Genomic DNA, 13,943 nt, shown 5'->3' with positions numbered 1-13,943 from the left:
TCCTAGAAGAAGGACATGTGGGGTGTAATGAGGGAGCTGATCGTAAAACAGGGACAGTAGAAGGTATGTGATTACTGTGTAGTGGTGAACGAGACTCGGGACACATTGCAGTACAGTAGAAGGAACTAGCAGTTGTTTCGTCCATGATGATAACGCTCACTAGTAGCACAGAACAGTTGAACCACCCAGTCTCTCTCTACAGAACCCCATCTCAGCACAGTCCCCGCCCTCTCCCCCCTCCCAGGCGCGGAGGGTGACGCCCTGTACGTCGCATGGTGGTGATGTCAGAGCTCCGTTGCTAGGAGAACAGAGAAGCGACGGATGCAAAGAGTACGGGAGAGATTTGAGATGTACGGACTCGGAGCGATCGAGGTGAGCCTTTCCCCCCGCCTTCTACCTGTAGGGACTAGCAGTGCGGTCATGTTGGAGTCATCTCCATCTCCTGGGCTCCATGTTCCCTGTGCTCAGTCTACATGAGACCCTGTCAGAGATGCTGTAATTGTTGTGTATCTACATTGTACCAAGGCTTCTTCACGTTATCTCATTTGGAGCTCACTTACCCTTCTGATTGGGGGGGGGGGTAAAATCCCCCGGTTGAGCAGCTTAATTACTGCCCCCTTTTTGCTGCAGAGGCAATGGCTGCAAGGCTTTGCTTTGGAATTATATCCCGTGAATGAGGCTGTGCTGCAATTGCCCGTCAAATTTGAACAACGTGGATGGTTGTCTGGGGTTTTAAGGGAATGAAACAAGAAAACAAGTAGCGAGGAGGTAATACATCACTCCTCACCACCTGTCAAAAGCTCTCTAAAGAGTGATCTGAACACGGATCACTCTTCAGAGACAAAGTAGGTGTAAATTATTTTACATGATTCATATAGCGCCAACTGTTAGCCCAGCACTTTACAACACAACGGCAGACAGTTGTAATACAATGATTTCCCTTTGGGATTAATAAAGTATTCTGAATCCAGAAGGAAGCAGAGAGCCCTGCTTGTCAGAGCTTACAATTAAGGAGAGTCCTTTGCATTGAGATCAGTTGTGTGCATTTTCACACAGCACAGATCAGTGCCACTGCAGGGCATAGTGTGACGCTTTGTGACAATTCAAAGTACCATCCTTACACACAGGGGCGTACCTAGAGCATTTGGCACCCGGGGCGGATCCAATATCTGGCACCCCCCCCCCCACACGTTAAAATGTAAAAAACACCCCACTGTGCCCCCTGCATACCTCTGCATCCTTCAATATCTTTTTGTTACTACTGTGTACCCCTCTCCACAACTGCACCTCTGGCCCCCTTTACATTACACAGCCCCCTGCATCACTGGACCCCTTTACATTACACAGCCCCCTGCATCACTGGACCCCTTTACATTACACAGCCCCCTGCATCACTGGACCCCTTTACATTACACAGCCCCCTGCATCACTGGACCCCTTTACATTACACAGCCCCCTGCATCACTGGATCCCTTTAAAATTACACAGTACCCTGCATCACTGGACCCCTTTACATCTCACAGCCCCCTTCACCTCTGGACCCCTTTACATTACACAGCACCCTGCACCTCTGGACCCCTTTACATTACACAGCCCCCTGCATCACTGGACCCCTTTACATTACACAGCCCCCTGCATCACTGGACCCCTTTACATTACACAGCCCCCTGCATCACTGGACCCCTTTACATTACACAGCCCCCTGCATCACTGGACCCCTTTACATTACACAGCCCCCTGCATCACTGGATCCCTTTAAAATTACACAGTACCCTGCATCACTGGACCCCTTTACATCTCACAGCCCCCTTCACCTCTGGACCCCTTTACATTACACAGCACCCTGCACCTCTGGACCCCTTTACATTACACAGCCCCCTGCATCACTGGACCCCTTTACATTACACAGCCCCCTGCATCACTGGATCCCTTTAAAATTACACAGTACCCTGCATCACTGGACCCCTTTACATCTCACAGCCCCCTTCACCTCTGGACCCCTTTACATTACACAGCACCCTGCACCTCTGGACCCTTTTACATTACACAGCCACCTGCACCTCTGGACCCCTTTACATTACACAGCACCCTGCATCACTGCACCCCTTTTACATTACACAGCACCCTGCATCACTGGACCCCTTTACATTACACAGCACCCTGCATCACTGCACCCCTTTTACATTACACAGCACCCTGCATCACTGGACCCCTTTTACATTACACAGCACCCTGCATCACTGCACCCCTTTTACATTACACAGCACCCTGCATCACTGGACCCCTTTACATTACACAGCACCCTGCATCACTGCACCCCTTTTACATTACACAGCACCCTGCATCACTGCACCCCTTTTACATTACACAGCCGCCTGCACCTCTGCACCCCTTTACATCACATAGCCCCCTGCACCTCTGGACCCTTTTACACTACACAGCCCTCTGCACCCCTTTACATTACACAGCACCCTGCACCTCTGGACCCCTTTACATTACACAGCACCCTGCATCACTGGCCCCCTTTACATCTCATAGCCCCCTGCACCTCTGGACCCTTTTACATTACACAACACCCTGCACCACTGCACCCCTTTTACATTACACAGCCACCTGCACCTCTGGTCATGTCAGCTAAAAAAAAAAAAAATTTTTTTTTTTTTTTTTTTTTTAAATCAGGATGGTGTCACCCCTCTATTGGGTGTCACCCGGTGCGGCCCGCACCCCCCTAGCAACGCCACTGCTTACACAACAGATGCCAGTCTGCACACATCTAAGCACAGACATGAAATATACACCCCTAACACGCACCATAGTGAGATCAACCAAGTGTTTAATAGGGGAGCGACAACAACTCCCAACTGGTCACAATAAAGCTACATTCACACCGGCAATTAAGGGCAGTGTAAATTGTAGTGGCAGTTCATGACGCGGCTAGGTGTGGCCACTGACCCCATTCACTAAGGGCTCCGGCGTGTTCACGCAGCCCACGTGCAGAGCCCGCCAGGAAGTCAGCGCTGCGCTAATTGCGCGCAGTGAGACATTGTCCCGATGCTCGGCTGCAGAGATTGAGAAATGTCTCACTGCCTGTGATTAGCGCAACGCCGTGCTGACTTCCTGGCGTTTTGACGTCACTTCCCTTCCTGCTAGGCTATGGGGACGGGTGGGGGCCATCTTGCCCTCACTCGCATCCCCACACAGCAGGCTGAAGAACCCGATCGCCTCCGCCGCTACCGACGGCTCCGGTATGCGGCGGAGAGCGGCAGGAGGGGGGGGCCCTCTCCCGCCGACAATAACGGCGATCTCGCTGCGAATCCGCCACGGAGACCGCCGTTATCAATATATCCATCTTTAAAAAACCGACGTACATATACATGTTAAGTGGTTAATCGTCAGTGTGAATGTAGCCTTGGGGATAAATTTGAATTGGTTCTAAAGCCAGAAGGCATTTTATCTTAATGCATTCTATGCATTAAAACAGGGCTCGACAAATCCCGGGTGCCAGGTCGCCATGGCGACTAGAAATAGGGTCCTGGCGACTTGGCTTGGAAGGGGGGCAAAAAAAAAAAAAATTACAAGTTATTACCAGCAGATGTGTAAGCTGGCGCCATCTGGTGGTGGCCGTTGGTATTACAAGTTAAGCATTACAAGTTAAACAGCAATTCTAATGTCATTTTTCACTATTTTCACTGCCATCTTCTTCCCTCTAATTAGAACTCCCCAAACATTATATATATTTTTTATCCTAACACCCTAGAGAATAAAATGACGATCGTTGCAATACTTTCTGTCATGCTGTATTTGCGCAGCGGTCTTACAAACGCACTTTTTTGGGAAAAAATTACACTTTTTTTAATTAAAAAATAAGACAACAGTAAAGTTATCCCCATTTTTTTTAATATCATGAAAGATAATGTTACGCCGAGTAAATTCATACCCAACATGTCACGCTTCAAAATTGCGTCCGCTCGTGGAATGCCGACAAACTTTTACCCTTTAAAATCTTCATAGGCGACGTTTAAAAACATCTACAGGTTGCATTTTTTGAGTTACAGAGGAGCTAGAATTATTGCTCTCGCTCTACCAATCGCGGGGATACCTCACATGTGTGGTTTGAACACCGTTTACATATGCGGGCGTTGCTCACGTATGTGTTCGCTTCTGCGCGCAAGCTCGTCGGGGCGGGCGCGTTTTCTGGCTCCTAACTTTTTTAGCTGGCTCCTAGATTCCAAGCAAAATTGTCAACCCCTGCATTAAAATAAAAAAAAACTTCTGCACGCTCCCCCCAGCCCTCTAAGGCCCCATTCACACCTCCGCGACAAACGCCCGACGCTCGTGCTGCTGGAGGGGAAAATTCCCATTGCTGTCTATGAGATGGTTCACATCTGATAGACGCCGTACGCCTGCCGCCTGAAAAAAAGTCCCGGACCCTTTTTTTCAGGCAGCATTGGTGTTCGGCCATACAAAGCAATGGGAAGGATTTGTAAAAAAAAAAAAAGTTACACTATTCGCGGCAAAATACGCCGCGTACGCGGCGTTACTTGTCGCGGAGGTGTGAATGCAGCCTAATACTTTCCTTAGCGCATCTCTATCCAGCATTGTTGCAGGAGAGATTCGGCTGCCAGGGACTCTCCCTCCTGATTTGCTGAAACAGCAGCGGACTGCTATTGGCTCCCGCTACTGTCAATCAAAGTCACTGAGCCAATGAGAGAGAGAGGGGGAATGAACACGCAGAGCTGCAGCTCGGGTGACTCCATAGCAAGCTGCTTGCTGTGGTGGCACGTAACAGGAGGGAGGGGCCAGGAGCACCGAAGTGGGACCCGAGAAGAGGAGGATCTGGGCTGCTCTGTGCAAAACCAACTGCAACGGAGCAGGTATATAGGTTATACCAGGGTTTGACAAATTTGTTTGGAATCTAGGAGCCAGCTAAAAAAGTTAGGAGCCAGAAAACGCACCCCGTCGAGCTTGCGCGCAGAAGCGAAAACATACGTGAGCAGCGCCCGCATATGTAAACGGTGTTCAAACCACACATGTGAGGTATCGCCGCGATTGGTAGAGCGAGAGCAATCATTCTAGCCCCAGTCCTCCTCTGTAACTCAAAACATGCAACCTGTAGATTTTTTTAAACGCCGCCTATGGAGATTTTAAAGGGTAAAAGTTTGTCGGCATTCCACGAGCGGATGCAATTTTGAAGCGTGACATGTTGGGTATGAATTTACTCGGCGTAACATTATCTTTCATAATATTAAAAAAATTGGGGATAACTTTACTGTTGTCTTATTTTTTAATTAAAAAAAGTGTAATTTTTTCCCAAAAAAGTGCGCTTGCAAGACCGCTGCGCAAATATGGCGTGACAGAAAGTATTGCAACGATCGCCATTTTATTTTCTAGGGTGTTAGGATAAAAAATATATATAATGTTTGGGGAGTTCTAATTAGAGGGAAGAAGATGGCAGTGAAAATAGTGAAAAATGACATTAGAATTGCTGTTTAACTTGTAATGCTTAACTTGTAATACCAACGGCCACCACCAGATGGCGCCAGCTCACATCTGGTGGTAATAACTTGTAATACCAACGGCTCACCACCAGATGGCACCAGCTTACACATCTGGTGGTAATAACTTGTAATACCAACGGCTCACCACCAGATGGCGCCAGCTTACACATCTGGTGGTAATAACTTGTAATACCAACGGCTCACCACCAGATGGCGCCAGCCCCCTTCCAAGCCAAGTCGCCAGGACCCTATTTCTAGTCGACCTGGCGACCGGGATTTGTCGAGCTCTGGGTTATACGAACATGTTCATTATTTTAAAACGCAAAAAAGATTTGACTTAAGTATCACTTTAAGTTTGTGTGGACTAGGATCCCAAACCATGCGCAGGAGCCCACCAGGAAGAGTTGTCACATGTAAGGGACAATAATCTCTGTCAAGAAATGCCCCAGCTACAGGTTATTGGCCCAGTACAGGTGACAGCTTCCTGGTGGGCTCGCATACATGGGTTCAGATCCTACTCCGAACACAGCGAAGCTCATCTTTAGTCACGTTGTGATACAACATGGATAAGATGAACTCTCACCAGCCACTTTATTAGGTACACCTGTTCAATTGCTTGGTAACACAAACTGCTAATCAGCCAATCACATGGCAGCAACTCAATGCATTTAGGCATCTAGACGTGGTAAAGACGACTTGCTGAAGTTAAAACGGAGCATCAGAATGAGGAAGAAAGGGTTATAAGTGACTTTGAATGTGGCATGGTTGTTGGTGCCAGACAGGCTAGTATATTTCAAAAACTGCTGATCTACTGGGATTTTCATACACGACCATCTCTAGGGTTAACAGTAGGGTTGTCCCGATACCACTTTTTTAGGACGGAGTACAAGTACCGAATACCGATACTTTTTTTTAAATGTGTCCCCAAATGCAGCCATGTCCCCCCCCCCCCACAAATGCAGCCATGTCCCCCCCCACAGATGCAGCCATGTCCCCCCCCACAGATGCAGCCATGTCCCCCCACAGATGCAGCCATGTCCCCCCACAGATGCAGCCATGTCCCCCCTCATATCCAGCCATGTCCCCCCCCATATCCAGCCATGTCCCCCCCCCATATCCAGCCATGTCCCCCCCCCCCATATGCAGCCATGTCCCCCCCCCATATCCAGCCATGTCCCCCCCCCCCCCATATGCAGCCATGTCCCCCCCCCCCCATATGCAGCCATGTCCCCCCCCCCCCATATGCAGCCATGTCCCCCCCCCCATATGCAGCCATGTCCCCCCCCCCATATGCAGCCATGTCCCCCCCCCCCCATATGCAGCCATGTCCCCCCCCCATATGCAGCCATGTCCCCCCCATATGCAGCCATGTCCCCCCCCCCCCATATGCAGCCATGTCCCCCCCCCCCCATATGCAGCCATGTCCCCCCCCCCCATATGCGGCCATGTCCCCCCCCCCCCCCATATGCAGCCATGTCCCCCCCCCATATGCGGCCATGTCCCCCCCCCCCATATGCGGCCATGTCCCCCCCCCCATATGCGGCCATGTCCCCCCCCCCATATGCGGCCATGTCCCCCCCCCCATATGCGGCCATGTCCCCCCCCCATATGCGGCCATGTCCCCCCCCCCATATGCGGCCATGTCCCCCCCCCCCATATGCGGCCATGTCCCCCCCCCCCATATGCGGCCATGTCCCCCCCCCCCATATGCGGCCATGTCCCCCCCCCCCATATGCGGCCATGTCCCCCCCCCCATATGCGGCCATGTCCCCCCCCATATGCGGCCATGTCCCCCCCCCCATATGCGGCCATGTCCCCCCCCCCATATGCGGCCATGTCCCCCCCCCCATATGCGGCCATGTCCCCCCCCCCCCCATATGCGGCCATGTCCCCCCCCCCCATATGCGGCCATGTCCCCCTTACCTACATGCTGCCGTGCCGCGCCGCTTGGTTAATACGGGCGGGGAACATTACAGCTTTCATTTGAATAGCTGCAGTCTTTCGCGCCGCGCTGCGTATAGACACTCCCCCTTGCTCGGGATTGGACAGTTCACCCGAGCAAGGGGGAGTGTCTATACGCGGCGCGGCGGGAAACACTACAGCTATTCAAATGAAAGCTGTAATGTTCCCCGCCCGTATTACCCAAGCGGCGGGGATGCAGCGTGGCGGCGGGGGGGGGCAAGTATTCTATTTGGGTATCGGGGGTATTTGCGGGAGTACAAGTACTCCCGCAAATACTCGGAATCGGTCCCGATACCGATACTAGTATCAGTATCGGGACAACCCTAGTTAACAGGGAATGGTCAGAAAAAGAGAAAATATCCAGTGAGCAGCAGTTGTGTAAGCAAAAATGCCTTGTTGATGTCAGAGGAGAATGGGTAGACTGGTTTGAGATGATAGAAAGGCAACAGTAACTCAAATAGCCACTCGTTACAACCAAGGTATGCAGAATACCATCTCTGAATGCACAACGCATCTAAACTTGCAGCAGATGGACTACAGCAGCAGAAGACCACACCGGGTGCCACTCCTGTCAGCTAAGAACAGGAAATGGAGGCTACAAGTCGCACAGGCTCACCAAAATTGGACAACAGAAGATTGGAAAACATTGCCTGGTCTCATGAGTCTCAATTTCAGCTGCAACATTTAGATAGTAGGGTCAGAATTTGGTGTAAACAACATGAAAGCATGGATCCATCCTGCCGTGTATCAATGGTTCAGGCTGGTGGTGTAATAGTGTGGGGGATATTTTCTTGGCACACTTTGGGCAACTTAGTACCTATTGAGCATTGTTTAAAAGCCCAAAGAATTCCCTTAATTTTCAGGGATATCCTCTCTCTTCCTGATTGGCTATGATGCAGGAAGTGAAGGCGAATCTCCACAATGGGACATGGATGGTGAAAATATCCGACAGGTTATAACCCTCCCTTAAGGCCTGTACACATTTTCAATGGCCATTTTTCTCGTCAAGAAAAATGCTCTGGAGCCTACACACGATCGTTTTTAATGACCAATTTATAAAATGGCATTTTTCTCGTCATGAAAAACGGTCGTGTGTACGCGGCATCATACATACAAAACTAGTCAACCCATTACGTCACTTCTAAAGTTGTATTCTGTCATATGAGATTTTCCGTATCGTGAGTAACCTCTTCACGTTTAAGAGGAGACTACCATGCAACAAAAAAACTTCCGAAAATCTTATCATGTGTACGAGGCTTTAGACACCATACACTCTATACAACTGTTGTTGTCCGGTTTCCTCTAAGGCCCATACAAACGATCTGACTTTTGGACAACAAATGTGTTAAGTCGGATAATCCGATCGTGTGTACACAAGTCCATCGGACTAAAATCCAAAGTACAAACACGCATGCTCAGAAATAGGGTTGTCCCGATACCACTTTTTTAGGACCGAGTACAAGTACCGATACTTTTTTTTCAAGTTCTCGCCGATACCAAATACCGATACTTTTTTTTTAAATGTGTCCCCAAATGCAGCCATGTCCCCCCACAGATGCAGCCATGTCCCCCCACAGATGCAGCCATGTCCCCCCCACAGATGCAGCCATGTCCCCCCCACAGATGCAGCCATGTCTCCCCACAGATGCAGCCATGTCTCCCCACAGATGCAGCCATGTCCCCCCCACAGATGCAGCCATGTCCCCCCACAGATGCAGCCATGTCCCCCCACAGATGCAGCCATGTCTCCCCCCATATGCAGCCATGTCTCCCCCCATATGCAGCCATGTCTCCCCCCATATGCAGCCATGTCTCCCCCCATATGCAGCCATGTGTCCCCCCCCATATGCAGCCATGTGTCCCCCCCCATATGCAGCCATGTGTCCCCCCCCCATATGCAGCCATGTGTCCCCCCCCATATGCAGCCATGTGCCCCCCCCCCATATGCAGCCATGTGTCCCCCCCCCATATGCAGCCATGTGTCCCCCCCCCATATGCAGCCATGTCCCCCCCCATATGCAGCCATGTCCCCCCCCCCCCATATGCAGCCATGTCCCCCCCCCCATATGCAGCCATGTCCCCCCCCATATGCAGCCATGTCCCCCCCCATATGCAGCCATGTCCCCCCCCCCCCATATGCAGCCATGTCCCCCCCCCCATATGCAGCCATGTCCCCCCCCCATATGCAGCCATGTCCCCCCCCCCCCCATATGCAGCCATGTCCCCCACCCATATGCAGCCATGTCCCCCATATGCAGCAATGTCTCCCCATATCCTCCAGCCATGTCCCCCGTATGCAGCCATGTCTCCCCCGTATGCAGCCATGTCTCCCCCATATGCAGCAATGTCTCCCCATATCCAGCCATGTCCCCCATATGCAGCAATGTCTCCCCATATGCAGCCATGTCCCCCTTACCTGCATCGCGCCGCATCCCCGCTGCCGCCGACTGGTTAATACGGGCGGGGAACATTACAGCTTTGAATAGCTGTAATGATTTGCGCCACGCTGCGTATAGACACTCCCCCTTGCTCGAGATTGGACAGTTCACCCGAGCAAGGGGGAGTGTCTATACGCGGCGTGGCGGGAAAGACTACAGCTATTCAAATGAATGCTGTAATGTTCCCCGCCCGTATTATCCAAGCGGGGATGCGGCGGGGGGGGGGGGTATTCTATTTCGGTATCGGGAGTATTTGCGGGAGTACGAGTACTCCCGCAAATACTCGGAATCGGTCCCGATACCGATACTAGTATCGGGACAACCCTACTCAGAACCAATGCTAAACGCCCAGAGGCGATTAAGTTCGCATGTGCTGCGCTTTATAAGTTTTAATTCATTCATTCATAAACATTAGCAGAAGTTGCCCAAAGGGTGGCGGTAAAGAGCTGAAAAAACACGTGATTTGGTGAATGTTGGCTGAACATGTTCTGCTGTGTGTATGCGTACCAAGTTCATGGCCAATGCCACTTCAGACAAAAATCCACAGAAAAGTCAGATCGTGTGTGTGAGGCTTTAGATTTGCCCAAATGATGTAGTGTAAGGGCCTGTCTGATTGCATACAAATTGATACTCCTATTAGATGGTTTTGGTAAATCTAATGAAAAAAATGTAAAGAAAATTGTATAGTGTGTATCCAGCTTTACTCTATCTAAAACGAGAAAAAAAAGTTTTGCCTATAGTTCTACTTTAAGTGGAAAACTTGTCATGAGAGAAATGTATGGTGGGCATTGCTGACTACGCTGTGTGCCAATGAACTGAAACAAGCATACAGCAAGTGAAGTCAGATTTCCAGATCTGTTTATATCTGATCAGCAGCTCTTATGCCGCGTACACACGATCATTTTTCGGGCTCTAGAAAAAAACAAAGTTTTTTCCAACTTGATCATTAAATCGGCCTTGCCTACACACGATTGTGAAAAAAAAATGCTCTAGCAAAGCGCGGTGACGTACAACACGTACAATGGCACTATAAAAGGGAAGTTCCATGCGGATGGCGCCACCCTTGGGCTGCTTTAGCTGATTCCGTGTTAGTAAAAGACGATTTGCGCTTTTCTGTCTGTTGCAGCGTGATGAATGTGCTTACTCTATTACGAACGGTAGTTTTACCAGAACGAGTGCTCCCGTCTCATAACTTGCTTCTGAGCATGCGCAGGTTTTCCACGTCTTTAAAGCCCACACACGACCATTTTTTACAACCCGAAAAAACGACAACGTTAAACACGTCGTGAAAAAATAGATCATGTTTGAAAAAATTTTGGGCTGTTTTTCAGAACCCGAAAAATGCTCTGAAGCCCACACACTATAGTTTTTAATGACGTTAAAAAAAAAAACCTCATTTTTTTTAGAACCCGAAAAACGGTCGTGTGTACGCGGCATGCGTACTAAAGCAAGAAAGTACCTACGACATTCAGCCATTGCCATTGCCATTTTTGGAATCAGGTCAGCAATGGCAGCCCACGCATTTCTCATAGTGCTAATTCACACCAAATGCATTTCCGTGCGCTTTTATTTATTATTATTTTTTTTGCACTATTCCGAAAGCTTTTGTTTAAAGCGGGGGTTCACCCTAAAAACGATTTTCTAACATAACATCCAGCTCACTCTCTACATTCACAGTATGCCGTTAGTTTTTTTTGTTTTTTTGCTGTACATACCTCGTACAGCTATTTTCTTCCCCGGCTTCCGGGTCGGGACTCCCGCGGGAGTGGGCGTTCCTATCCAGCAGGTGATTGACGTGATGACAAAAACGACCTCCCCCCGTCGCATAAGGAGCGTCACGAGTTGCCGAAAGAAGCCGGTGCGCAGGTGCCGTATAGCGCCGACTCGCCGTTCGGCTTCTTTAGGCAAATCGTGACGCTCCTTATGCGACGGCGGGAGGTCGTTTTTGTCATCACGTCAATCACCTGCTGGATAGGAACACCCACTCCCGCGGGAGTCCCGACCCGGAAGCCGGGGAAGAAAATAGCTGTACGAGATATGTACAGCAAAAAAAAAACGGCATACTGTGAATGTAGAGAGTGAGCTGGATGTAATGTTAGAAAATCGTTTTTAGGGTGAACCCCCGCTTTAATTACTGTGGTAGCAGCCGATTTAATTACACAAAGTTTGTGGCTGCCTCGTATATGTTGCTTTTGAAGATCTGCCATTCGCTTGGCATCCTGCCCGTATTAGTAATCCATGCTTCTAGGTGCCAATGTACACTTTTCCTATATTTACTGAAAAGTTTCATATATTGTCTTTTTTTTATGCATAATGTTTTGGAGTAAAAAATGTTAAAACAATATGTTTATTTTTTAGTAAAATCAAATTATGAACATTTCAATTACTTGACCAAAACCCACTATGTTATATACATTAATATCCTATATCAGGGGTGTCAAACTCAATTTCATGGTGGGCCGCATCAGCATTATGATTGCCCTCAAAAGGGCCGGTTGTATCTGTAAGATTAGATGTCCAGCGCATCTCCTCCCCTTTACATTAGATGTCAGGAGCCACCCCACCATCAGAAGTTGAGTCCCCCACTCTCCCTTACATCACAGTGCACCCTTTCCTTATGCTGCTGCTGGGAAGAAGCTGGATACATTGCTTGAAAGCAGAAAGTAGGGGTCTGGAAGAGGACCAGAGGAGGGCTGGAGGAGAGGTGCAAGGGCCACATGAAATGGCCTGGAGGGCCGGATTTGGCCCCCGTGCCTTGTGTTTGACACCTCTGTCCTATATCTTGGAGTATTAACAGAATATCATAAAAGCCTTTCACTGCCAAACTTAGGGATATAGGTGTAATGGATAAAACCTCATTTCAGAGAAGAAGATAGCAAGGGGACTGTGAACACTAGTAAAAGCCACCTATCTCAGACCTACAATGGCAGAAGACAGCAGAAGAATGGAAGACGAGGACCGCGGCCCTGGGGCTGCCTTCCAGGTTTTTGTTCTCATGGAAGACCTGCTGGATAAATTGAGGCTACTCAACTATGAAGATGAAGTTCTAAAAAAGCATAACATGAGGCCAATTTCCAGGTCAGTAAGACTTGTAGGTTACTGAACCTCGTGTACTCATTGTACAACTAGAATATGTTAAGTGTATTTATATTAAAGAAACTGAGGGCTAAGCCTACCCAGCTCGATCCATATCGCATGTCAAAACGCACCAGTGTTAACCAGGGCTTATGGTTGTTTTTTGTTTCTATTTCTGTATGATTACTTTGCAATTTCTTCTTTTATGTTTATATTTTTTACATGTTCAAAATAAACAGCTACTACTATTATGTTATGAATAAAAAAAATAGCCTTTAACTACTTGCCGACCTGCCGCCGTCATTCTACGGCGGCAGGTTGGCTCTCCTGCGCGAGAGCCCGTAGCTCTACGTCGGCTCTCTCGCAGGGAACTAGGGGCGCGCGCGTGCCCCCCGCTCGCCCCCGACTCCCGTGTGGGGACCGCGATCGCTCGTTACAGAGCGGGGAGCTGTGTGTGTAAACATACAGCTCCCGGTCCTGTCAGGGGGGGAAATGCCTGATCCTCTGTTCATACAATGTATGAACAGAAGATCAGTGATTTCCCCTAGTGAGTCCGCCCTCCCCCCCCACAGTTAGAACACACCCAGGGACATACTTAACTCCTATCCCGCCCCCTAGTGTTAACCCCTTCACTGCCAGTGGCATTTTTATAGTAATCCAATGCATTTTTATAGCACTGATCGCTATAAAAATGCCAATGGTCCCAAAAATGTGTCCAAAGTGTCCGCCATAATGTCGCAGTACCGAAAAAAAATCGCTGATCGCCGCCATTACTATTAAAAAAAAATATTAATAAAAATGCCATAAAAATACCCCCTATTTTGTAAACGCTATAACTTTTGCGCAAACCAATCGATAAACGCTTATTGCGATTTTTTTTTTTTTTTTACGAAAAATATGTAGAAGAATATGTATCGGCCTAAACTGAGGGAAAAAAAATGTTTTTTTATATATTTTTGGGGGATATTTA

At 49.0% G+C, this 13,943-nt stretch overlaps 1 protein-coding gene across 1 annotated transcript in view; it reads left to right on the top strand.

Moving 5' to 3' along the window:
- The first annotated feature begins 264 nt into the window (after window positions 1–264).
- Window positions 265–13,943, top strand: part of IFT57 (intraflagellar transport 57) — a 35,914-nt gene continuing 22,235 nt past the window's right edge. Inside the window, exons 1-2 of the mRNA XM_040336645.1 lie at window positions 265–372; window positions 12,763–12,976. Coding sequence (XP_040192579.1) covers window positions 12,822–12,976 — 155 coding nt within the window. The 5' untranslated portion in view covers window positions 265–372; window positions 12,763–12,821. The remainder of the gene's footprint in view (window positions 373–12,762; window positions 12,977–13,943) is intronic.

This window comes from Rana temporaria, chromosome 2 (genome assembly GCF_905171775.1).
Source record: "Rana temporaria chromosome 2, aRanTem1.1, whole genome shotgun sequence".
Classification (NCBI taxonomy): domain Eukaryota; kingdom Metazoa; phylum Chordata; class Amphibia; order Anura; family Ranidae; genus Rana; species Rana temporaria.
The sequence above is the reverse complement of the archived record's forward strand: the minus strand, read 5'-3'. Positions and strand labels throughout refer to the sequence as shown.